This window comes from Hoplias malabaricus, chromosome 4 (assembly GCF_029633855.1).
Source record: "Hoplias malabaricus isolate fHopMal1 chromosome 4, fHopMal1.hap1, whole genome shotgun sequence".
Lineage (NCBI taxonomy): Eukaryota > Metazoa > Chordata > Actinopteri > Characiformes > Erythrinidae > Hoplias > Hoplias malabaricus.
In genome coordinates, this window is record NC_089803.1 from 63,579,284 (window position 1) to 63,607,090 (window position 27,807).

Here is a 27,807-nt window from a genome sequence, read left to right on the forward strand (position 1 = left end):
TTGGTGTCTTATTCTAAGCAAAGAGTGTCTGAAGGGCTTCTGGAAGAAGTGAATGAGAAAGTAACAGAGGGAATGAGGGAGGGGACTTCAAGTGTCCTCTTTCTTTGAAGTGAAGAGCTGCTAAAGTTAGCTCTAAATTCTCTGTACAAGAAGTCGGAGATAGTCACTTACACCCTGCTGCTGTAGCACTGAGTAGCTCTGGTTTGAAGACAACTATGAAATGGTTTCTTCCTTTTGTGTCATTGTGTTGTCAGTTATTTTTAACACCATAAAGTTACGAACATTTTAATGAAAGTGAACTTTCTTTTCTAATATGGAGCTCACATGAGATGAAAAAATCAAATTTCTGTTTAGTCCCTGGATGAACCCATTTCTGGTCTGACTTTTGGGCCAAGCATGTGGGGGCAGCCATGTTAAAAAGTGGTGTTGGAGAATATGATAATTCTTGTAAAGCACATGTTTTTCATATGTGCATAGCTATGTTTTTATGTATTGTAAACTGTTGATTTAGCCACAAATGCACGGTTCTTTCTTGCTAGTGTCAAGGTTCAGTCTCCATAGAAGTGCTGTCCAAATATAACGGATTTGACTCTTTAAATGTTAGTCATTGGTGAAGTTCTGTCTGTGTTTCAAGTAGGAGTGTTAAGGCAAAGAAATAGAAGAATCATAGGGCAATATCTCACACACTTCTTTTTGTTTGGTCCAAACCAAAATGGCATGTGTGAAAGGTGCCTCTGTTCACCTCTGTTAGGTTTGATCAGGAAGGTGGTCTTGTTCTGGATATATCTGAACCAATTTCTGGTTCTTCTGCAGTGTAAAAACACTTTTGAATGGTTCACAATTTCTGACTACTTACAGGAATTTGAGACTGTTTTAAAGACAGTCATAGATGCTTTGTCTGGGTGGCAGGGTGGCGCAGCAGGTAGTGTCGCAGTCACACAGCTCCAGGGACCTGGAGGTTGAGGAGTTTGGTGTATTTTCCCTGTGTCTGTGTGGGTTTCCTCCGAGTGCTCTGGTTCTTCTCCCAGTGTCCATAGGTGTGTGTGTGTCACTCTGTGAAGGACTGGCACCCCCTCCAGGATGTGTTCCTGCCATGATTCCGGCAGGACAAGCAGTTGCAGCCAATGAATGAATGAATGTTTTATCTGGAAATATTTAGTATTCCAAGTATTTTAATGTAGCTAAGAAAAAACCCAAGAACTTTGTAAATTGTTTGAAAGAAATCAACATGTTATTTTGGAATGTCTTTAACCAAGGCCAGAGTGTGTTTCATGTAGAACGTCATTTATTTAAATTATGTATATTAATTTTATACTTCATCATCTTTGTTTTCTGTTGGATGTGCACTTCCATGGCAACAATCATACTGTCTGTTAAGGGAAGTCTGTGAATTTGATCTCTGCTTTCAGTTTGAAGATTTCTTCATGAATTATACTGCTGTTTACAATGGAAGATTTATAATTATTTTTTTCTGATCTGTGCTATATTTAGCAACACTCAAAATTCACAGGCTTTTATGAAGTTAACCTATAGTGGGAAAAGTTGAATGAGTCCTTTCCTACTATTTATCTTGACTTTGTAAAAGCTGAGCTTTTGCAGTAAAAGTATAGATGAATTTTCAGGCTTATTAAATGTATTTAGCACATTTAAAAATAAAAAATACAGGAATTAAGCAGGTCAGTAAAATAATGTATTGAATGTGCAAATTAAAGTGCAAGAACACACTAAAATACAATGCAAATGCAAACCCACATAACCCTTATAGCTAGAACTGCAATGCTTCTAAAAGAGAAATCGGATGTAAACTCCCCTCTTACTGATACAACCGCATTAAAGAGTAACTGCCACCTTGCTGGTGTCACCTGTCTCCACCCCCTACTACAACACTGAAAAATGCTCAACAATGAGAGAGACGATGGATTTGAATTGTTTTGCAAATGGGTGCAAAACAATCCAAAATGTATATAAGCTCATAAGCTTCTCATATTTGAGTGTGGCATGGGTGGGCATCATCAGGGGTGGTAATATTGGTTGACAGGTATGACAGTTGTTCTTTGGGAAGATGAAACATTAGCAGATTTGAACCAGAGGGGCACTGCAGGAGCAGAGCAACTCAGAATAAAAAGGTTAACTCTTTTTGGGTGCTCTGACTTTGAGAAAACTTGAGATGCTGTTACAGTGAAAATAGAGGTGAGGGTTTTGGTATCCGTATCATGGTAACTGGGCAATTTGTTCTTTATTGCTGCAGCAAACAGACCCTGTTCTTCTGGGAAGGTTTTACAAAAGAAGCTGGAAATTTTTGCTATGAGGATTTGGATGGCTTTGAATAAAGATTATTAATAAAAAGAGCGTAATTGCACTGCTTTACAGCCCAGTGATGGGCATCTCCTATACCCCACTAGCTCGCAATTGGCATTTGACTATAGTGACCTTAGGCTCGTGCATCTGGAGGTTTCACATATTTACTAATATACATGGATTGACTTTTTCAAAGCTAATGTACACACTTTAATGAAGAATCCTTGAAAAAACATCATTAAAGGCAATGGTTCTGTAAAGAGTCAAATGTTATTTATAGAACCATTTTCATGGATAAAGTTCTTTGCACGCTCAAATGGTTCTTCAAATTGATTTAAGAATGGCTCTAAAAAGCACCAGAAAGGATTCTTCTATTGTATCAGGCTGTGAACTGTAACAATAGAAAAAGCCGGTGTATTGGTGTAGAACCATTTTTAAAAAGGTGCTACAGGAAACAATACTCTCCATCAATTATAAGAATAATTTCAGCAGGCATATGGCTCTATATAGATCACATAGAATTTATATTCAGAACCGTTTACTTTACTAAATAACGACAGTTTAATATTTTTATTTGAACACATCTTACCACATTTACTATATTTGGGTATTTTTGTGTAAATTATCCCTTTAATGCAGATATTTGCTTTATTTGTTGTTTGTTAACACTGCAGGAGGCATGTTGTGTGCTTCTGTGCTGGATGATGTTTTACTTGTGTGTAGTGGCGCTGAGCAAGTGACTTCCTGGCACTGATGGAGCTGATGTGGGAATAAGCTTGACGTAAACCTGGAGGATAAACATTTTGGTCCTGATTTAGGAGAGCTCTTTTACTTGTTTAAAAAGCCTGCCGTGTTTGTAGTGCACAGACATGCAAGGTTGTTCTTGGCGTTGAAACATCTGCATCACATTCCATTGCCCACGTTCTGAACTTCAGATTAATACGGGAATATGGGTCCTTTTTAATGCTTTAATTTGAGGTATTAAAAGGGTATATTACTCAGGGGTGTGTTTCTATCCTCTGCAGAAACGGTCTTTTCCTATCTGGGAAGGTTTAACCTTAGATGTTGGAAGGTTGCTGTAAGGATTTTGTAGCGTTCACTCATTACAATAAGTTTAGGAACACAGATCACGCCATCACTTCTGAGAATATTTTTCCCAATAATGGGGGGCTTAATGCACATGTCTTTGAGCATGGTGGCTTTGGTGACCTTCAATTGTACACCAAACCTGCTCTCAATCTGTTTGTTTCCATTATTATGCTAGAATTCTGGTGGAATGTCCCTTCGACCGAGGTGTATTGTTCATTGCTTAAGATGGAGGCAAGTGTTCTGTGTCTGTATTAATGAACATGCATTATAGTGGACAAAGTAATATGGTCAGAGTTTCTGTGCTGCCATGAAAACGGGACAATAAACGTCACTTAGCAACACACACGGCTTGCCCCATACAGTCAAAATGTGTATGGAAATAAAACTATCTTATGATTTGTATTATGTTATCTGGTTTCTGGAGCTCTTGGTTATTTAAGATCAGAACACTCTGGTTGGAGAAGTTCTGGAGGAGAAATGATTTCATGTTGAGAGCTGTTGTGTTTCTGCTCTTGTTATCATCCTTTATCTGTCACAGAAAGTAATTTAGGCACAACATTAAAGGCTAAGCACCAGCTATATGAAAGTGTCAAATAAATACAGTGGAATTTGAGTTCCTAACTTGTGTATATTGGTAGTTAGAAAACATGTTATTTTTTACTAATTCAAGGAATAATGTTTAAAAGACCGTTGGTCCCCCCAACTGTGTTCGGAAACTCTAATAGGCGTCTTGCATGTGACGTAGATGGTGGACAACAACTCTAGAAGTCACACTTAATGCAAAATGACAAAAAGGTGTGTTGTTTTTGGCTGCAATCATTCAATGTACAGTGGGACATCTGTGCACAAATGGCCCAAAGATCCCAAAATATCCAGAAAATGGACTAAATTTGTCAACTTCAAACGGGCACTTTGGAAAGGACCATCCGCTCACTCCGTTATCTGTAGTGCTCATTTCACTGGCACTTTTCCAACAATATGGGCATGTAAGGAAACCAACGAAAGGTGTTCAAGAGCCTCTGTAACATGGAGGTAAACAGGGTAAGGACACTTACTTCGCCTGTTTTAGTTGGTGTTAGTTAACGTTAGCTTGACTCGCTAAACTCGGTGGCTCAGATTATACTCGGCTACGTAGCTGCATTACGGAGGTTTATAGTGTCGGATGAATTCGAGTTCGACTTCGATCACATTTACAAGAATAATGGTACCTCTAAATTTGAGTTTAGCTTATTGCTAGGCTATTGTCATGAATAATGTTGGTTATTTAGCTAGATACTGTTATAACAGTCAGTCATAATGGTGTTTTACCGCAGCGTTGTTCAGCTGTTGTCCACCAGTGACGTCATGGTTGCGTTCAAGAATTTCCGTAGCGAGCTTGGATTCTTCTGTCAATTTAATAAAATTGTCAATTTTAAAGCAAATTAAGCTGCTATTTTCATTTTAATTCATACTTATATATGCCAGTAACTAAAATAATTTGAAATATTCATGGAGGTTCATTAAGTGGTGCTTAGCCTTTAATATTCAAAGTAGCTTTCTACTAGCTCCTGGAATGATTTTAATCGCTCTGAAACTATTGTTTTTCTTCTACTAATATTACCAATAATGTCCTTACAGTAACACAATAATGCTGGATAGAATTGAGTTTGATTGATTCTGATGGCTGAACTATTATTAGCTTAAATATTGCTTGCTATACTAGTATCACAGATTAGTGCTGATTGGCCTTAGCTCTGCTGAGGGCTAATTTGTTAGCAATAGCTGCAAACTCTATTTGGAATGACAGTGGTTCATAGGAGGGTAATATGTATGAATATTAAAAAAAAGATAACAGTAATGTTGTGCTTGCTGCTCAGATAAAGTTAATTTAATTTAAACTTGAGGCTTTCCCACTTTAACTTTGATTAAAAAGAAGCAAGTATTTTTACCAGATTAAGTTTGTTATGCTTGACCAAGGCGTTTTTTGTCTGTACTCTGTAAAAGCCGAATCTTTAGGTGATAGTGTTGCTGCATTAAAATATCTTTAATTAATTTACCTGGCTTTATAACCTGGCTTTATAACTTAGAATTACATTTATTTCTATTTATTCTAATCCAAGTAGATTTGATTCTGTTTAGATTATGTTTGTTATGTATTAGCAGTTATGGCCATGTAAAATATCAGTGTTACTATAGTGGTCATTAGATTTAAATGGTGGTCAATTTGTTCATTACAATAGTGATTATGTTGATGTGTATCAGTAGTAGTTCTGTGTCTGGTTCACTGTGGGATGTTGATAAGCCCTGTTTGGTTCCTGAAGGTTCTTTATCCTGCTGTAACTGTAAAGAGCCAAATTTGGGCAAAGATTCCAGCAGCCAGCTGGTCGTGTGCCCTGTGTGTGTGTGTGTGTGTGTGTGTGTGTGTGTGTGTGTGTGTGTGTGTGTGTGTGTGTGTGTGTGTGTGTGTGTGTGTGTATATATTTGTGTGTGTGTGTTCTCTCGGCTGTTGACTGTGTCACTATAGCAACCTGAAGCCGAAGCAAGAGGTTTTACAGGCAGGCAATCGAGAGGCCAGCACTCGGAGAAGTGAAGGATGGGGAGAGAGAGAGAAAGGAAAGAGGAAGTGAAAGAAAGAAGGATGAGAGGAGTTGTTGAGACAAGAGAAAGAATGATGGTGTAGAGAGTTAGCCCATGCTTGTTATTGAGCATGGCTCCTATTCTGTTGGTCACTGCTTTTCTGTGGAGAATTTACAATCGATATGTGCACGTTACTGTGCTTTTCCTTACAGCAAACACTCTAAAAGAGGTGTCTACAAACTTTTGGACATATGCCTTTGTATGTTGTGTTTATTTTTTTAAATAAACAAAGCAAACTATCCATTTTATACATACAGACTCATAAGTCACATCCATAAATATGAAAATGATAGGAGAGGTTTTGAGTTTGTTTACTGTCAGTTATAAACTTGCCAAAAAGAACCTGTTCTTCTACTGTAATATTTCTTTCATCAGTTTTATGAGCTGTCTTGGCTGTGTTGAAGTGTGGTTTTACTAGAAAGAACAAAACAATATATAAGGAGTCTATCATACTTGTGGTTACAATTGGCTTTATGTGCTGGGAATTATTAAATAATGCTTCATGTCAGTGATACTTTATTTCCTTATTTTCACTCAGTACTACAAACCCCTAACCAGCGTCTCTGTGCTTTGTATAAACAGCCTGATGTCTGCTAAGCACTGAGGAGAACCCCATCAGAACATGCATCAATGACAAGACATTGTTCTGATGGGTTCACATAGGTTTACTATATACTACTATATGCTTATCTTTATCATTTTTCACATTGGCTGATTGCTTGTGCAAATGCACAAGTTTTATGAGTTTTATTTGTGCTTAAGTGTTATAATATTACTGTGTGTGCATTAAAGAAAATCTATCAAACTTGTGGTTAGTACTGACTTTATGTGCTGGGAATTATCAGATGATGCTTCATGTCAATGACACTTTGTTTCCTTGTTTGTAAATGGTCTCTGTTCTATTTGCCCCCTCTGTATTCACACTGCTGCCTTATTCCGAAATACATCTTAAAACTTGGAAATTAATTATATTTTGACCAAATTTCATACAATACATCACACTACAAAAAAATCATTCTCTTTGCCAGGGGCAGTTTATCTCTTATTCTATTTTCTTTTTTTTATTTCTCAGCACTTATTCTGCTGTCCAACTGCTGTTTTGAGTGACTGGATAGAAGTCTTCCCCATAGAGGCACAAGGGGCCACCTAGTGTGTTAAAGCAGTAGATGTTCAGAGTTAAAAACATTGTTGCTAATACTGCATTGAGAAACAGAATGGTGTAAGCTTTTCCTATATTACCATGTTTGTAATGTTTATTCTCTTCTTCATTCTACTCTCTAGGCCTGTATAGACGATAACCTGGACATGGTGACATTTCTGGTGGAACATGGGGCCTGTATCAATCAGCCAGACAATGAGGGCTGGATCCCCCTCCATGCTGCAGCCTCCTGCGGATACATGGACATCGCTGAGTAAGTACAGTTCATTATAATTCAGTATTAGTTTATGTTGCTTGTGCTTTTTACATTTGATTTTCAGCTTTACATTTGGTTCCTGCTTTAAAATAAGTTTAATAAATACTCACTGGGCAATTTATTAGAAACCTGGATTATACAGTTTGTTAAAGCAGCTCTAGGTAAGACTTGGTAATTTTGCTCTTATGCTCCCCATTCACTTTTACAGCACTGGCCTGAAATCAAGGAGGGGAATTGTGGTTTCCTACCCCACTCCAAAAGTTACATTGTGTATTTTCTGCAGTGCTGAGCCCAGACTAGCAATACCAATTCTCCTTTTTACAGTTTTTGTAAAAAGGCAGAGCATCCCAGTTATTGTAATGTGATTTTAAGGAAAATAATACTACCTAGTGTTGCTTTAAATCAATGGAACAATTGATTTAACAAGATGAAGTATTTCATAACCAGGCAACTAGGTATTGTATGGTAATCTTGAGATTTTGGAAAGGGTTAAACCAACACATTCACATTAAGAATATCACTATTCAGTGTAATAATATCATTTGCAGGTTTTTCAAATAAACTCTTACCGCTAAATAAATAGTTTTAAAGCTCAGTTTCTCAGGTGCCTAAAAATCTACGCGGCATTGTAGTTCTGATATAGGAAGGTGGAGCTAAAATCAAATTAAAAAGACTTCAACTGGACCCTGTAATGAACAGGGAGAAGGGGGGTAGGGGTGCGGAGATGGAGTAGTGTGCTCTCTTTCCTTAGTGCCCTTCAGCAACATTGCCTTTGCATTTTGTGCTAAGTGTAAACAGCCAGGGAAGGCTTATTGATGCCAGACTATTGTAAATAGGCCTTTAACAATAATTACATTGACTTGTCTTGTCATATCTGGAAACTTCCTTTGTAATTTTTGCTGATCTCGATATTGCCCAGTGTGTTTATTTGCATGTTGATTTCCACAAGAATGAACATCACAGATATTTTAGCCAGTCGCACTGTTGTGTTCCCTGGTTTTCTCTGGTCTTTCAGTTCTGGGGCCGTTGTATTTAATTTGTTTGAAAACAGTTGCTTTTAAAACATTTTTGATATTTGAACATTTTATTGCAATCCCTGGTGTCTGACTACTTTTAATAACAAAGTTTTCTCTTTAGTTCATTAATCTTTAATGATCTTTAAACTATCAACCGCACAAATGGCTTTTGTGACAGGGCCTAGTTGTAAAACAAAAATGGTTTTTTCATGTTGGTGATATGTTTATATGCTATGAAGTAAAAAGGCTGGGTGAACATCCTCTGTTTATTACTGCCATCATATTTGGGGAATACTTTTGCTTTGAAGCAACACTTTTGAAGAGCGATCTTTTGTATTTTCAAAAAACTATTGCCTTTTGTGTGCGTTTTGTTGTAATTAATATTTAGTTTTGTGCTGAGATTCTGTTTGAGAGCAGAAGCTGAGGGACAGTTACAGGGAGCGATGTTATCAGAATGATTAAATAGGCCGCAGGGTCCAACTTGAACGGCTTCTCTTGTGTACTCTGTCCTGGATAACAGGAATACTGTGACCTGGTTTGTGTGCGTGTGTGTGTGAGAAGAACCTTGAATTGGTGATACATTGAGAGAGATGGGCAATGTTTTGCAGATGCAAAACCATGTTCACCTGAGGAAAATGGGATTTTAGATTTGCCCCTAACAGAAAATATACTCAAATAGACCAAGAAATGTTTGGTGTTTGGAGATTTGTTAGATAGGTTTCTTTTTTTTTCCTACATACATACAGACTTGTGCAAGCTTTAAAAATGGTTAATTATAAAGACATATTTGGTGTCTGAAGTTTGTTAGGTTTAAGATGTTTTGATTGGCCAATCCTCAGTCCTCTCCTAATGTCTAAAGAGTAATTTGTCAGTATTTGTACCTCTGTTGAACAAAAATAAGACATAATTTTTAACCCGATTCTTTCAGTGACTGCAGTTGTTCGAGTGCTGAAATTGATTTTGGTATCAAAAGCCAAGCATGTCTTGCTATATTTACAGATTTCTACCAAATATCATGGCTTTCCTGTAATACCAAGTGACCCCGTGTCTTTTAGCTCTTATTAAGTGTCGGCTTTATCCACACAACTCATTAATCTGACCAAAAACAGACCAATGGAGTCCAGGTCCACAGCCGAGAGCAGTGTGTGGTGGATGTATGAGGGAAAGGGTGGAGTTTAGAAGAATGACGGATGTTTTGTGGTTTGTCAGACTAATGGATATAGGATGTTACTTCTTGATGCGTTTCCTCCTTCTGGACTTAATCATTTTCAGCAGGAGAGATGCTGTTTTATTCTGAAAGGGAGGTGCAGTTCAGAACAGACTGAACTAAGTGCATGCTGAAGTAATTTAATACCTCTTCAGAATTATGACAGTAGCTGCCACTGTCTACTGCGGCTGTGGCTGGATGATACGGAAATAATGTCATGTCATATAATAGTTAAGCCCTTTTTAGATGGCATTGTATTTCTGTTGGGTCCTGTTGTAATTTTTTCTCTTAAGATGTTCATCAGTGATTTTTAATTTCATCTTGATTGGCCATGTCTGTTTTCTCCCTCTACCTGAGTGAGCTGTATGAGCTGTTCTGCTGATGTTAGCCCTGTCCTGATATATAGGCCTGTCATAGTAATTATATTACCAACTGGGTGTATGGATTTTCAATGATTTCATGTGCTTCCGTTATCGTTAGGTAGGAAATAACATGCGTGAAATTGGAATAGATATGTATTTGTTTTGCATCAGTTTTAAATGCGTACTTCAGATATGAAACGCTTTCAAAAAGAAAAGCAAAAAAAAATGTGTAAAAATGTGAAGTGAGACCCTGTAGGATCATTCAGGGTGGAGTTTATAAATGTAGCTACATGCTAAAAAAAATTAGGGCTAATCTACCTGGTTTGATTTTCAGTAGTCACGTTTCTTTTTATCATATGCAAATCCAGCTCAGACCCACAATTCCAAATATGGGCAAAGCTCCAATTAAAGAATGACTCATGACATCAGTGGTATATTTTCTTCAGGCCAAAATTAGCACAAACTCCTCCCTCTCTAAACAGATTATATAAAAGTTCCTGTGTAGGCATTAGGCTTCGTTTCGTTTATTGATTTTTCTGCCTCTCTTTGAGGAGCACTGCTGCAGGAACAGGAGCTCTAGCCATGCTATCAGCTTAAGTAGAATTTGAAAATTCATTACATGACCTATAATATGTGGACACCTATTAATCCAGCGTTTCTTCTCAAATGAAGAGTATTTAAATAGGGGGTTGTTCCTCCTTTTCCTGTATTAACAGCTTTTACTTATCTGTGAGGGTTATTATACACTAGATGTTGGAACATTTCCCTGAGGACCTGATGTCTTTCAGCAAAAAAAACATAATTAATATATCATAAGATAGTTATAAAGCTGAATGCAGTTATGCAAATGGTTCATTTCATTTTTTCACACAATTCACTAAACTCAAACAGGAATCATTTTGTTAACTCTAATGGAACATGCAGTTAGTCAATATACAGAAGGTCTTCGGGTTACGGCAGTCCCAAGTTACGATGTTTCATGGTTACGACACATCTCCCATTTACTGTATAAAGCCTTGTTTCGACTTAAGTGGTTTTGCGTCGTAAACGTCATAACATGAACTTCATGTTTGGTGTGCGCGGCGGAAGAATACGCGGTTATGCGGCTCAGGACCGAGGTGTTTTTTGATAATTACTGTGTTAGGATAGGTGTTAGGATAGGATAAGTGCTTACAGTATGTTATTTACGTACAGTATGTACGTATGTTCCGACTTACACAGAAAATCGGTTTACAACGCGACGTAGGAACGGATCAACGTTGTAAGTCGAGGACCCCCTCTACAGTAATATAGCTTCAGGTATTATGGCATGTTAATGCATTGCTCTGTTTTACTATATAATGTTCTTTATCGCTGATTATAAAAACTGTTACAGTGTGATTGTTGTTATTATTATTACATACCTACTTATGTAGCTCTCCCAGTTGTCAGTGTTCCGGTTGAATGAGAAACTGCAGTTACATTAGTTTTAAAGTATGTATTAGACTATTCATTAGATAAAATTTCATTAGCTTTTAAACAGCCTCCCATATTACTTCAAAACAAGTTTTAATATAACATTAAATGGTTACAGTTGATTATATAGCACTTGTTTTGGAACATTCAGACCAGCTGTCTCAAAGCAACTGAAATGATCAATTTTTGGGACACTCAGATTTTAGTTTGGCATAGTTTTTATGTGTTATTTTGGAGTGCTGAATACATGTGTGATTGTGTTTGTTTATCTGCAGGTATCTGATCAGTCAGGGTGCCCATGTGGGTGTAGTTAACAGTGAAGGAGAGACTCCACTGGACATTGCTGAGGAAGAGGCAATGGAGGAGCTTCTACAAAATGAAATCAACAAACAAGGTAAACATACATTCATTTTTTTTACATACTGAAATAATTGAATCACTCAGATACTACTATTTCTGTTTCCAATTTTGTGCCAACACAGGAGCCTCTGTGTCTGTGTAAATATATACACATGTTTGTTTTTGATGGTTTATTTATTTATTTATTTAAATATCAGGGAAGTTAAGAAAAATGTCCCACAGAACTTTGATAGTTTCACTTAAATACATTACATGCCAACTGCCAGGGGAGCATATAACAAATATGCAAGTTTTTGCTTTGTAAATAAATCCCAAACATGCTCCTGCCCTTGCTCTTATACAGCCAGTCATATCCCTTGAAACTGGAATGTGCTTTAAGTGACAAGCACACAGCCAGTCATTTAACAGGTTTCTCACATATTGCATCTTGTGCCTGACAACAACAGAAACAGCGTGAGAGAGTGCAGATGCTAAAGAAAGGCTACTTGCCCCTATGGTGGTGTGTTGTTTTTTTGTAAACTGTGCAGGTTAATCATCCTGACCAAGAGCAGAAATAAAACAGAATTCAAAATAAGCTGGTAACATTACATTTAAAAACGTTGACTAAAATTAAATGTTGTGATATTGTTTTCCCTTCTTTTCGGCTATATCACCCAGCCATAAAATATATTCAGTCTAAACTCAATCTAAAGTGACCTTGGGTTTGTGAAAGGCGCTATATAAGTGTAATAATAATAATTATTATTATTATTATTATTAATACATCGGTAGTCTCCATTTCTTTTAGATTTTCAAAATGGCAATAAATGCGTGAGCAGCTTTACACCCATTCTGTTTCTCAAATGGACTAATACAGAACATACACCTTTAAACTTTGCCAGTAGCTCACCCAAGCTTTTATGAATTTCACATGGCTCACAGTTCAGATGACTACAGTTTTATGATGTATATGTTACAACAAATATGTAACTGACCTAATCATGCTCTGCATTCTGTTTTAGCTACACTCTTAAGGCTGAGATGATGTTATATCAAAATGGCAATTTTCACGTCAGGAGCTGTAGTTTTAATTATAGCCTACATTACACTAGCAATATTGGTCATAAATATTGCAGTCAGATCGCATTCCCCAAAGCATTCAGCCCTAGTTTCTGTTGCCTATATAGCAGAGCCTTCCTCCTCGTTGTGTTGTGGCTTGCCTTCGTTGTGCCATTTCTTCTTTTACAGTGCATTTCAAATGTTCAAGCGGTGTGTTGTCTTTTTGGCCACCTCATAAATGCTCCAAATCTTATTTCACTAAGCTACAGTGAAAGTTAATAATTTTCATCCCCTCTGTAAAACTTTGTGAGAGCTGTGTTAATGGTATGGTTCTAAAATGTGATGATTGTGAAAACTTTGAGCATGTAGAAAAGCAATACAGGAGGTCCTCGGGTTACGTCAGTCCCGAGTTACGATGTTTCGTGGTTACGACACATCTCCCATTTACTGTATAAAACCTTGTTTCGACTTAAGTGGTTTTGCGTCGTAAACGTCGAAAGCGACCTTCGTGTTTGGTGTGCGCGGCGGAAGAATACACGGTTACGCGGCTCGCGACCGAGGAGGACGGCGTCACCCCAGTCGCATTGTACGCCATTTTACCTTGCTGCTACGTCGTTCTCTCTCTCACAGTATGTTATTTACGTACAGTATGTACGTATGTTCCGACTTACACCAAAGATCGGTTTACGACGCAACGTAGGAACGGATCAACGTTGTAAGTCGAGGACCCCCTGTATATAAGTGTAATTATCATCAAAAATGATTTGATATAACAAACGCAAAAAATAATCAATGCAGCAAATTAACAGAAATTTTTCTTAACAATAACGGGCAGCTCCTAGCACTGAATTAGTGTTATTTTGTTCTATGTTTGGGTTTTAGACATAGCAATTTAAAATGGCTTGTTGGAAACATGCCCCTCTAGCTGATACTGCACTGGTAACTTTAAGCTTGTGGGCAGTTGTTTCAAAAACATTCCCATTTCGTGCTTGTCTGTTGTGTGGAATTTGTATAGAAGTGTGTTTTTTTTTTTTTAATCTCTTGATGTCAGTGCTTGTTTGAATCAGTTTGTAGTTCTGGCCCTCGGACTCCTGGATGTGTTCCATTCCTCTGTGTAGTAGAGGATGTAACTGTCATTTTTTATCTGTTAGTATCTCTCAGCTAATATGAGTTCCTGTACAGTTATTTAATTCTAATCCTTCTCTTTTTTCTTTGTAGGAGTGGATATAGAACTGTTAGAGTCCATATTTACTCCAGTATCAGATTGTGTACAGTCCTTAGTCTCTAAACACAGCTGTGTTTCTTTCCCTCTCTAATCTCAACTGTGTCTCATTGCTCTGTCTGTAGGAGTGGATATAGAATCTGCCCGTAAGGAGGAGGAGAGGGTAATGTTGAGGGATGCTCGGCAGTGGTTGAACAGCGGTCAGATAAATGATGTACGCCACACCAAGTCTGGAGGAACTGCACTTCACGTTGCTGCCGCCAAGGGGTACACAGAGGTTTTAAAGTGAGTATCATGCTTTATCATTTAATTAACACTTTAGACCCAACCAATTTCTGAAAAATCATAGAAAATAATTGAAATTTTCCTCACAGCTTTTCTAGCTACAGACTCATTTAAACAAATAATTTAATCATTTAATTGCTTTCTACAAAACTATTTCATGGCATACACAGTGCGCCACATTAAGGAGACGTTTTATAATCAGAAAGAGATGATGAAAATGTTCACATTATTTATCTTGAGTGACAATCAACAAATCTATAAAATAATTTGTGTTAAATGTTTTTTTGGTCAGTGAATATTTCATTGCTTTCTTTCTATTGATGGCTGAGGTTAGATTACATTAGAAATGTCAAGTTCATATTTTTGGTGCTATTTCTGTATTTTCAGGCTTTTAATCCAGGCACGGTATGATGTAAATATTAAAGATTATGATGGCTGGACGCCACTTCATGCTGCTGCTCACTGGGGTAAAGAGGAGGCCTGCAGGATCCTTGTTGAGAACATGTGTGACATGGATATTGTCAATAAAGTGGTGTGTACAATCAAATTTATCTCTTAAACTGTGCCAGAAAAAATTGGGTAGTGAAAGTGGAGCAATAGAACTGTATTCTCTAGAGTAAAAGAGCTACATCCAATACCTGGATGAGTTGGAGATCAGAACTATTATCCCAGCATCAGTACATTACCGCAGTAATTTTCCTTGACTGAATGCCTTCAGATCCTCTTTGTAATTTTGCAAGAACTAGTGTAAATTCATAAAGCTTTCCCAAAAAAGTAGATGGCAAATGATGAACAAATTCCTGATTAATACCCTTTATTTCAGAAGAAATATTATGTATAGTGTGTTAACTGTGCTGTGGAAAAGCAGAATGTTTATATGCTCTAAAATATCTGCATGCAGTTTAATTTAATGTATCCACAACTTTACAAAACCAAGAAAATAATGTCATTGACAGAGGATTTTTGTGCTTTAGGGTCAAACTGCGTTTGATGTAGCTGATGAAGATATCCTGGGTTATTTAGAAGAGCTGCAAAAGAAACAGAACCTGGTAAGGATGCTCCCACCCCCTTAATGATTACACTTTATTCACTGCCAGAGAACAGATTAAAAAGTAACTACTGATGACTATGATATTCTATAAAAATAAGAAATTATTTGTATAAAACACAATCTTTTAAATTACATCTAGTTTTAATTCCGTTAGTCTAATTCTCTGTTGGAACAAAACTTTTTGTTTTCATTTTTAGTTTTTTGCCATAATTTCAGACATCCCCTGTTCTTATGCTATAATTACCCCCCCCCCCCCCCCTTTTTTTTTTTTCTGGGAAAATGTTTTTATTCGGTTAATATTTGTTTGAGACTGTACAAGGGTTTTTTTTCTTTCAAAATAGAATTAACAAAGTAATTATTAATTTAATAATTGTCTGTTTTTTTATGCAGCTTATGAGTGAAAAGAAGGATGTTAAGAAATCTCCATTAATAGAAACCACAACCACTGGGGACAATAATCAATCTGTGAAACCAGTCAAGAGGTAAAATAATGTTTGTTTTTATTCATGTTTAACTTACTGTTGGTTTCTTTGACACTCTCTCTCTCTCTCTCTCTCTCTCTCTCTCTCTCTCTCTCTCTCTCTTTCTCTCTCTCTTCTTTCCTTTCTCCTCTGTCTCTCTCTCTCTTTTCTTTCCTTTCTCCTCTGTCTCTGTTGACTCTTTCTATATCTCAGTGAAAAACATCTAAACACTCAGGGAAAATGTGTGGCTTTGTCTATCAGTAAAGTCAAGCCAGAGGACTTTTAATTAACTTTTTTTTTCTTTTGGTGTTGTAGTAAAGAGACTCTCTTACTGGAGCCGGAGAAGACTGCTCCTCGTATCGAGACTCTGGAACCAGAAAAGGTGGATGAAGAAGAGGAAGGTAAAAAAGAGGAGTCCAGCTGCTCCAGTGAGGAAGAGGATGAAGAAGATTCTGAGTCTGAAAATGAAGCAGGTGGGATGAATAAAGGAAAATAGAACTGTCTGTTCCCACTTGACTCGTACAGAATTAATATTCTAGCATAAATACAGAGATTTTTAGCTTAAAAACTGAGTAGCTAAGTAATTAAATTGAGATATTGTGAGATGTTACCCCTCTGTAAATTAGGAATGCATCAGGAATCTTTGTTTTGAATGGTTTAAATGGACTTGACTAGAAGGGCTACTGGTTTGATTAAATTTACAATGTTCATTCATTTATATCTGCAGTTTCTTCTCTTTCATTCCTAGACAAGACAAAGTCCTCTGCTCCGGTCAGTAATTCAACCCCCAACAGCACAAGCCCTGCCCCTGCTCCCACCACTATTACAGTCTCCTCCCCCACAAGCCCCACCTCCAATCAGCTGACCACGCCTACCTCACCTGTGAAAAAGGTAAATCCCTGGTTCTCATTGGAACTTTCAACTCTGAAAAGAATAATTAGAATAAACAGAGAGATAGGAGTATTTTGAGCTCAAGAAATGTACAGTAAGAAGGAGAAACAAATGAGCAAAATTGATTGAAGTGGAAAGATAAAATACACTAAAGTAAGGGAAAGAAATATTAGTTGTAGAGCAAAACAAGTTTATAGAAGGAAACACTAGAGGGAAGTAAAATCATTCATTCATCTCAGAGAGAATGAAATACATGTAGAGACAAATGGTTGGAGAACAATAGTGAGACATGCTGATGTAGAGAGGGTGAAAGGATTAGATGAAGGAACAGAAATAAAGTGCAATCAAGAAATATAATAATTTTGTAGAAAGCGAGTGGTGAGTTTCCAGAAAATCAGTTTTGTTCTAGAGAAATAAAATGGCCTCCTGTGTGTTTCTTAAGTGTGTGCTGCTCTCTTCAGGAGGGAGAGAAAACTGCACCTCACTAACAATATTAAAGCTTCCAGTTCTACAACTTCCTAAATTAACTGTTGGTTTAAATTAGTAGGGAACATTTAAAGGATTTATGTAATGAGTGACAAACACAATGGTTGTTTTTTTTTTTTTTTTATTTGGAATTCATGAATGAAATTGAATGCATTAGTCATACAAAAAAATATTTGCATTATGGCAAGTTTTACTCGTATTATTGAGAGTTTCATACATTCCCTTTAAAGAAAATTCTTTTATTCATTCTTTTATTTGATTTTTCACTTAATTTTAAAAGCTGTTTGTGTGAAATTAAGAATCCCACACAAACTAAGGCTTTTCCCCACTTTATAGTTTTGTTTATTACTGCTGTCCCAGTGTCCATGTTCTCTTTGCTGCTGCCTCTTTTTTTTCTGTCATTCATTTCCTGTCTTTCTCTCTCTCTCTTTTCTCCACTACAACATGTTTTAATTCTTTTACTCTCATCTTGGAATCTTTTATTCTGTTTACTTTGTCTGTTGATTGTATCTGGGTATTTTTCTTTCTTTTTTTGCCCTTTTTGCTTTTCCCTGCCCCGTTACTGTCCTTCCCTTACACTTTTTGCCACATTTCCATCTCTCTCTCTCTGTCTCTGTCTCTCGCTCTCTCTCCCTCTCTGCTTTGGGTTCTGGTTTTTTGGTTCTGGTTCTATAGTGTGATATTATATCTGCCCTGCTTCCTGTGGGCGAGGCTGCGTGTCCTGCTTTGTGGCGTCAAGGCTTGAGAAAAACAGGCATATCTCTCGTGCCCAAAAAAGCGATGGTGAGGCTTCATTGTGCAGAGCTTGTGTTTTATTTTTTTTTATTTTTATCTATTTTCACCCAGGTTGGCATTAAAATAAGGCCAAAAGGTGAATCCATTATAAAGAAACCAATTTTTTTGTAAACAAGTGTTCTACTCGTATATAAAACAGTTGTTCTACTGACACCTGGTGGCCTGAATGTGTCAGAGACTTTACCAGTTTTAAACCTGATTGCCCCAGTTTTACAGGAAACTGCTCTATGGAGCATAAACTGGTTCTTTAAGGGACTGCAAAATAATTTGATAGTTCATCTAATACATTATACTTTCTGAAAAAATTGAATTCTAACTCATTTTATTAATTTATTTACTGGTAGAATTGCATTTCAAATAAGAATATTATGAATATTTCTTCCAGAATTCTTGATAAATGAATATGTAATTTGATGTTGTGCTTATGGATTCAACCTTTTATTTTTCAGAACCGTTGGTCTTATTTTAATGTCTTAACCCTTAATTCCCTGCAAACTCATAAACCTGCCCTCATTTTGCCTAACTAATCAGAAAGCAGCCTGACTAATCTTAGACCATATCCTCTCTTCTCATTGGCTCAGTGCGTGCTGAAGTTGGTGCTGTTGTCACTCAGTACTATATACACAGTCAGAGAAATTGTCACTGAAGGGTTCATATTCAGTGTCTTTAGTTAGGGAACATAAAAATTTTATTATTATTATTATTATTATTATTATTTTACATTTTTACAGAATATGGTACAGTTAAGTGTTGATTTTCATATGCCCCATTTTCAAAACAAGGACTTTTATTCTGTTATTTTATTTCACACAGTTCTATAATGAAAGTCACAGCTGGACTTTAAAATGGACTTTAAAGTGGAATGGTGTCTGATGTGCTTCTTTAGTTTTAGGGAATTATCTGAAGGTTTTGAAGGCATTTGGCCTCAAATAGTAGTAAGTTCAGGTACTGATAGTGGATGCTCACCTCTGGATCATAAACACCACCCAGACTCATTCCAAAAAGTTCCCATTTGAGATTTGATAAAATCATGACTTTAATTTTCATCTAACAGGTTGAACAGACACACCAACTTACTAAAATCTAATGCTTCAAATGACAAGTACTTTGAAGAACACAGAAGGTGAAATAACGTTTTAAAGTGTTTTTTTTAGCATGAGTGAGCTATGAGTTACCTACAGTTTCTTTTGTTTTACCTAATCATCATCCGTTTTTTTCCTCTCTAACTTTTCTCCTGCTTTTACCTCACCATCCTTCACCTGTTTTTTTACCATACACATCTGATAAGACCCAGTCACACTGGACATAGAAACTGAAGTCTTGGGTCTTGCTGCTTATGTCATATCCATATTAAAAACTCAGAGACTATGCTAAACGTTTCTATGACAGAAATGAATGGATTTTTTATAAATGTATAGGGTTTCTTATGCTGCATTTACACTGCACCGGTGCATTGACAGAGGGGATCGCATCTGACCTCTCCATCTGGCCACATGTGGGTATAAACAGAGGTGTTCCCTTCATTGTACAATTAATGTGTAGGTGTTTGCAAACACCAGCTATCTTCTGATTGGATAGACACATTGCGTTGGCTGGATTTATTTGCATAAAGTTTTAGCCGTACAGCATCCCCTGATCTCGGCGCGCCGAACGCGTTCGATGGAACCAACTCTTCCCATTGAAAACGAGTGTGATACGTTGCAGTGTGTCAACATGCCTGAGCAGTGTAAATGCAGCATGTAACTTTCACTTCTGCTTACTATATTTCTGTTATGCACAAAAGATTTTTTCAGAATGTGTGTATTGTAGCAGAAATTATAGAAAATGATCACAAATTGTCATAAAATTTGCTAAAACATTTGAATTTTTTTTATTAAAATGCTGGTATGACTGGGGATTAATTACATCAAAACGTGTTCTGTTTATCTTTTATTAAACATTCACCTATCCATATTTATATGCTATAGGATTTATGTGAACCAACTTTTAAAAATATCAAATACCTTTTGGCACTCACAAAGCTAGAAGTGACAAGTCATTTGTCTGTATGAACTTCCACAGTAACCCTTCCAAAGCAGTGCTGTCTGATTATTTTTGAGGCAATGCCTCATCTCTAAGTTCGATGTTGTGTTCTGTTTTCTCTCAGGTGAGTGTACCTGTCGAGAAAGTGTCCCAAGTGAAAGAGGAAGAGCGTAAGGACGAGTCTCCAGCCTCCTGGAGGTTAGGCCTGAGGAAGACAGGAAGTTATGGAGCACTAGCCGAAATCAGTGCCACGAAGGAAGCCCAGGAAGAGAAAGATACGACTGGGGTGATGCGCTCAGCTTCCTCACCTCGTTTATCTTCCTCGCTCGACAACAAGGACAAGGAGAAGGTCAGTGTATATGTATTTTTTTTTTATATAAGTAGCTTGCTAAAAAAAAATAACAAGATTAGGGTTAAAAACAATAATAATAATAATTATTATTATTATTTACTCTTCAGACCAGGTGTGAGTATCAGTATGTTATTACTGCTGCTATTATTATTATTATTATTATTATTAAAGAAAAATCTTAAAAAGCAACCATTTTCTTTATTCAACAGGAGAAAGAAAAAGCTCGTTTAGCATATGTAGCTCCAACAATCCCTCGCAGGCTCGCAAGTACATCAGATATTGATGAGAAGGAGAACAGGTAATTTGTGTGTGTGTGTGTGTTTGGGAGAATTTTGCCTTTTGCCACATGCTGCTTGCAGCTCTTGGAGAAGTAAAAGCTGAGCATGGTGTGTTGCTGCTGAACTGCTGAACACTGAGTTAGCAAAATGAATTCATAACAGTTTTGTGAGTTATAAACTAGCAAATTTTAAGTGTCTTGACACAGTTTGAATGTTAAATTTTAAAGTTTTTGTAGACTTTGACTTTGGCTCATAATCAGAGAAACACTAAAAAGAAATATAACATAGGCAAGTAAGAAGAAGCTAAGTTTACACCACTTAATGATTTGTTGTATTTAACTAAACATACCTGGAGTGTGACGTTAGTTGTATTTTCAAGTGATGCTCTTTTCAGTTCTGAAATCAAGATTTTATTTCTTATATTTGATGTACCATTTTGATTTTACAGAGCTCTAAATCTGTGCTACACAGATTGGATTAGTTTAGACAGTTTAAGTATTTGATTGAAGAGTGCTGTTCCAAGTGCAAGACTATTGTTATAATTTGTTTCTCAGTGTGAAATTTTTATTATATAAAAACATATATAATATAACAGTTGTAGCATATGGTTCTCCTTGTTGTTACTAAGATGACAATTTGGCTGTACTGAGGGTTCTCGCTGTAGCAAGAGAATTATTACAATTTAAGTTCCTTAGGATAAGACCTTAAGTGGTAGTATGTCATTCCCAGGATGAGCCTTTTCTTATATAAAAATGACCACTGTTGTAATGTCCTGATCCCATGTTAAAAGTTTTAGCTAGTTGTAGTTCTTACAGTATGAGTGCATTTTGTTTTTGACTTGGGTGGCAACCAAAGGGTTCATTGTAGAGGGTGTTTCTCAGGGTAAGACTTTTATTTTAGCACATGGTTGTTAGGGTAAGAATTTTATTGTAGCATGTGGTTTTTAGGGACTCTGCGGCTAGTTTGGTTCGAAGCGGTTCATACACTCGGCGACGCTGGGACGAGGAACTGAAGAACAGCGACACGACCTCATTACAGAACCGCACATCCAGCTACCAGCGCAGGTTAGCCTTTACCTAGTACTGAAAAAAGTTACTCTTTCTCTCGGACAGTGGTCTGCAAATCTATTGGTTTTGGGTGTTGTTGTTTTTTTTTTTTTTCTCTCCCCCCATTTAAATGAAAGAAGAAAGAGATCTAAAGTCATGCTAGTTGACTTGTAGAAAGTCTTGTAGCATGGTATTTCAATGACCTTGCAATGATCAGCTTTGTTTTACTACAGGGTTTGATAGAAGCAATTCATCAAAAAATTACATTCATTTCTGAATTCCTTGGATTGCAGCGTGGCATTAATTAGAAGTACTGTTAGCACTGTAAACATAAATTATTTGTTCAAATAAATAATTTAAGTTGGTGTAAGACATTTGACTGTTATAAATTTTAAAAACAAAGTATTTCAGACCACTGTTCTAGAACCAGATGATCTGTCTTTGAACTTCTTCATATCCATTAATCCAAACTACCGCTAATAGTGTAGCTTTCCCATTTCTCTCACTGAAATAAACAATAGAAATAATAATAACAGTAATAAGTAATAATGATATTCCTGACACTTGAATGTCCTCATTAAGTGTATAATTATAACATCTGTTAGAGTAGATGTTACAAAATTAACAGCTATAATTTAAAAGGCTTTTAGGGTCATATCCTTAACCTAACTTAGCATCACTTATTTGCTTGTGCTTTTTGATGTAATATCCGCATGCGCTTATGGTGTGTGGTTTTTGTTTTATGTTCAAAAGCCTGGTTTTAACACATGTCAAATTTTTCCATTTTAAATGTTGTAATTCTTGAATTTTCTTTTAAAGGTTTATTTATTTATTTATGGTTTCTGGACACCTGCTTGTCCTGAAATTTCTTTTGAAACCCAGAATATTAATTGGGTGTTTGCTCCACTAGATGTAAAGAAACGCCGTACATTGAATTGAGAATTTTTATTGCATTCAGAGCCAAATATTAAGGCGGTAAAATACTGATGTTGATGGGTTAATTCTGTACTCCAGATTGTTCCAGATATGATGGATGGAGATTTATCATACCAGAGATTTCAGTTTCAAGAGTGCTTTCCATAGAGAATATTCACAATGAGGTGAACCTTAAAGTGGGGGAATTTACTCAATATAAGGGTGTCTACAAATCTTTGGACATATAGCTACCATTCTAATTTTACTTGCTTTAATTTTACCAAAGCAAGGTTTATACCACTCTGGTTAGGTATAAGCTTGCTTATTGGAATAAATGTTTTTTATTTATTTTTTTTAAAATATTTTTAGTTTTCTTAACTCTGGAGTACCTCACCACAGTATATTATTGAATGTATTTGTTTTAATACAAATTCAGCCTGAAAATCCCAGCCAAGTATTAAAGTGAACATGTTGTTTCTTTTATTTTTCACATTTTGAAACAGGGTTCATCTTTGGTTGACATTTAAGAAACCAGGGCTTTTATTTACACCTCCTTCAGTTGGTCTGTGATGTTTTTCATATATAAATGTGTTAGAATGTTTTATGTTTATGTTTTTAGTTTGTGGATGTGGGCGATAAAAGTTAAAAGAATACAACAAATTTTCTTATTGAACATTTGGGCCATTTCAGATAATACTTTTCAATGTTAAAATGCAATTGAAAATATATAGGGTGAATGAAAAGTCACAGGACACTGTTTTATCTCAATACCCCAGCAATGTGGTGAAGTAATGTGTGAAGGAGCCTTATTTATCTCTTTGACCAATGACCAGTATAGCTTTAGGAGTCTTGCCCTAGGGTTTTCTTATGTAATATGGATTTTTACCAAGGAATGAATTGATCCTCTGCCTCACAAATGAAACATGCACTGGTAACTAATATTATGAGAAACTGTACTGTTAATTTTGTTTTAAATTATCACCCACCTCTACTCTTACAGGTTTGTGGTTGTCTATGTATATATTCACGTGCAAGAAATGTGCGTTACCCTGGATGGATGACGTTTTTGTTGATTTCCTCTTTATTATTTTGAAGTGAAAATAAGTAACTTGTCTTCTACACTGAACACACTTCTGTGCATTTTAATGGACAGTTACTCAATTTGATGATTCAAACATATTATAACCTCTTCAAAATAAGCATGCACTGAGACTGAAAGACGTTTTAAGTGTATGTGGTGATTTATTTTCTCTCAGAAAAATCAACAAAAAGGTATTTTTACCAGAGGTGACAAGCCGCTACGTTACTGGGCACCAGTGTATATTTGCTCCTGCTTACACACTGCTTTGTGGCTGTCTCCCTGTCTCAACTTCACACTGCAGTACGTCGCACACGCTAACGCTCGGCCGCAGTGGCAGCAACCGCGAACTTCCCACAAAATCCTCCTCCACCTCCAGTCTGGAGCATAACACTAAACCCTGGCAACCTTCCTCCTACAGTCAGAATTACAGCATTTACCGCAGGTATATACGCATATGCACACGCACATTCATGCATACGCACAAATGTTTGAGGCCTTTGAACTTTAGGCCAAACGTTTAAGAATAAAAAGGTGAACCCTTAATAAAGACATCTTTTGGAAACAAGAGCACTGATTTTTATCAATAATGAAAATAAAATATTTTTGTATTTATTAATATATTGTTTTATTTAACTTTTTAAAAAAAACATGTCTCTGGTTGTCAACACAAATACAAAACCTATTTACTTATTATTATATAAATAATATCAAAACTCTTGGTTAAACACAAAAAAACATGACCGTGATATAAACATAAATGACAGGGCTCTCCTTTACAGGTTTAATTACTTGGTTATGGGTTCAGTTTTTGTTTCTTAACCCATTAATATTTGGAAACGTTTTGGCCTCATTCTGACACCACTATAAATCTAATTCTATGAATTGTGAACAGACCTTAACAAACACAGTCATGGGCTAAATGCCTTAGTTTGCTTTTTTTTTTGCATGTAAATATTCATGTAATGAGTGACCAAACATATATTTGATTGGGTGAAACATGGCCAAAATATTGAATTAGAATTTATTAAATTGGGTGGGAAACATGCATTAATAGATACAACTGCATTCAACTTATGCAGACATATTCCTTAAAATAAAATGTATTCTACATCAAGTCCCTAATTTAAAGGTGCAGTCATTCCATGTCATGAGTAGCACTTCATACAAAAACGGTGAAATTCATAAAACATCACTTCCATAAATATTATTTGCTACTGTCTTTAGCTGGTTAGCATTCCTCAAAAGTGATCACAAAAAAGCCCATATAATTAACATTTAATTCCTATTTTTAAATCTGATCTGACGGGAAATGGATTCTGTTTTTTGTAGTGGTTCGTTTGGCAGGAAGCAAGATGATGCTGTGACTTCTACAGCTTCCAGCTCCTCTGTTACCACAACGACAAGCACCAACTCCTCTATTACCTCACCTACAGGTCAACGCAGGTATATGTACACAAATGGACAGTTTCTCAGCCTGCACCTAGAAAACTGTGCTAGTGAATGTACAACACATGGAGAATGCTTACAACCAACTGCTACGTTGGTTAACAGATCACTACATTAGTTAGCTTTGTTCTAAATGATTAAGGGAGAAAGAACGTGTGTCATCCTACTACTGATCTCTAGATGATAGGCACAACGTTTTATAGATAATGTTTGTGATACATTTGCAGACATTTCGTTGTAACTCACTGTGTGTGTAGGTATTGGTTGGATGACAGTGCAGAGAAGGAGAAAGAGTCTGCAGCTGTTATCCCAACTATCAACACTGCATCCACTACCACCTCCACCACAAGCACTGTACTAGGCTCTGATGGCCGAGAGAGACGCAGGTACACACACACACACACACAGACGTACACACTCACCCAACAAAACCAAAGGTCTGATTATGAAAATCATTCATCAGAAAATTTTATTCACCCACTTCTTATTCAGTAGCGCAACGCTTTCAGTCTGAGCTTATCATTATTCCACATTGAATTGTGCACCTTGAATGAGAGTTAGTATTTATTCAGACTTTATGCTGCACCTTAAAAATGCAGCTTCACAAAACTGGAGTAAAAATGTATTCCCCCTGTATTTTCCATTTCACATTATTTGAGCACTTCAAACGAGAACATTAGAGAATAAGGTGTAATTTAGCTTCTTTTTGTAGTTATCTGATCCACTTTAAATAGTCAACTTCCCAAGTCTTGCTGATAACAGCTGTATTTATGATAGTAAAATCTGTCTGTTATATAATAAGCTAACAGAGGATTTTAAATCACATTTGTATTAAAGATAGCCATCAGTAATAGCTGCGTAATATATACATTTTATGTTGAAATATACTTTGCTTGTCTGTGTCTTCCCCACTGTTCTATTTGTCTCCAGCAGGCTCCACCTACTGGAGTTTCTCTCTTTTCCTTTTAAGGCCTGTTAACTCTGCACTCTAACTCACAGTAACTGAATGTTTCTGCATTAGATCAGGAAGCAGGGGGTTATTTTTAGCAATAATATGTATATATAATATTATTTTTACATTCTTACAACTGGATTTTATACACACTTCATTCTGTTTATTGATATTGTCATTCATTTGGTCTTTTATGACATAAAGCGTTCTAATATATACAGTATAAAACATCTGTGCCTCATATCAAAAGGAAATATTTAACTACATATTTAAGTGTTTCCCTAATGACTTGTGATTTCAAACGTTGAAATTAGTTTTGTGTGAGCAGTTTATATACAACATTACTTTTTGAATAGTCAATAGTTACTGTTTGATATTGAACCTGAACCTGAGTTATTGATAATGAATTTGAATCAAATGCTTTTAATCTTTATCCCTTTCATGGAATAGAATTTTTCTTTATTCTATCAAATCAATTTCCTAACTGTGTATGCACCCGTCTCTGTTCACTTTTGTAGATCTTATCTGACTCCTGTTCGTGATGAAGAGTCAGAGTCTCAGAGGAAAGCTCGATCTCGACAGGCTCGTCAGTCTCGCAGATCCACTCAGGTAAATTTTGTTCTGTCACAATCTTTGTTCTTTACTCTCGTTTTAATAGCACATAACATTATAGTGAATATCATTTATGCTTGTGGGGTTGGGGAGCATAAGTGGTAATGGCCTTGGAAAAACATATACAAGTACATAAACACATTTTCATCATTTGTGACATGAACTGCTATTTTGACATGCAGACTTCATAGGGTAGTTGCGTCTCATTTAAGAACTGCCATAAAAATAAGTGGGCCCAAAGTCTTTTTTAGTCCACGATTTGCTAAATATTGACAGTATGCACTAAAATCTTCTACTGATGTCATATTAACAGAATCTATCAAAGTAATCATAAAATATTATCAATCTCTATATGATAAACATGAGTAGTTATCCTGGGAAGGCCCACCAAACAAACATCATGCCACGGTACATCCACTGTTTTCAACTGCGACAAGCCACAAAAATGTATCTGAACTTGAACTGAGCTAATGTGGTGGCTGTCACTTCTCTGAGTTAAAGTGTTGAATCTTATTAAGTGATCGTCACATTTTATTCCTGCAGGGTGTGACCTTGACTGATCTCCAAGAAGCAGAGAAAACGATTGGCCGCACTCGTCCCACTCGTTCAAGAGAGGAGGAGAAACAGGACAAAGAGAAACAGGACAAAGAAAAACAAGAAGCCGACACAAAAGAGCCCGAGACCAAGGAGACTGAGACAAAGGAAGATGATTACAGGTCTCGCTATCGCTCCTTTGAAGAGGTGAGGAGAAACTATTTTCTTTGTGAAGATTGTATCTGTTTTGATCACTGAAATCAATATAATGGCCATGTTTAACATAGTTTCTAAAATGGATTTCTCTATGAGGACATTAAAATGGAAAATTGCTGTCATCGCATCCTGTGATTATTTCCAAACCCACATATTGTCCTGTGTACATTTTCCCTCTGAATTCTCAGTTTTGCTGATGATAAGAAATCAAAATATGAATTTAGTTATGCTAAAAAGTGAACATGACCAGATGATAATCCTCATCAGAATGCCCCATACCCACATGTAAACGGGTCAAATTTGAAA

The 27,807-nt window shown here is 36.4% G+C and overlaps 1 protein-coding gene across 11 annotated transcripts in view; it reads left to right on the forward strand.

Annotated features, from left to right (window-relative positions):
* Positions 1–27,807, forward strand: part of ppp1r12a (protein phosphatase 1, regulatory subunit 12A) — a 68,559-nt gene that overhangs the window by 20,755 nt on the left and 19,997 nt on the right. For 10 of the 11 annotated variants that reach the window (XM_066667894.1, XM_066667885.1, XM_066667891.1 and 7 more), the window contains exons 2-17: positions 7,285–7,415; positions 11,734–11,852; positions 14,204–14,363; positions 14,751–14,895; positions 15,338–15,412; positions 15,805–15,896; positions 16,191–16,348; positions 16,624–16,766; positions 20,194–20,418; positions 20,631–20,719; positions 21,647–21,763; positions 24,043–24,183; positions 25,071–25,184; positions 25,445–25,573; positions 26,658–26,748; positions 27,295–27,492. In XM_066667894.1, the coding sequence (XP_066523991.1) occupies positions 7,285–7,415; positions 11,734–11,852; positions 14,204–14,363; positions 14,751–14,895; positions 15,338–15,412; positions 15,805–15,896; positions 16,191–16,348; positions 16,624–16,766; positions 20,194–20,418; positions 20,631–20,719; positions 21,647–21,763; positions 24,043–24,183; positions 25,071–25,184; positions 25,445–25,573; positions 26,658–26,748; positions 27,295–27,492 (2,127 nt within the window). The remainder of the gene's footprint in view (positions 1–7,284; positions 7,416–11,733; positions 11,853–14,203; positions 14,364–14,750; positions 14,896–15,337; positions 15,413–15,804; positions 15,897–16,190; positions 16,349–16,623; positions 16,767–20,193; positions 20,419–20,630; positions 20,720–21,646; positions 21,764–24,042; positions 24,184–25,070; positions 25,185–25,444; positions 25,574–26,657; positions 26,749–27,294; positions 27,493–27,807) is intronic. The other variant, XM_066667896.1, reaches the window with a different exon arrangement.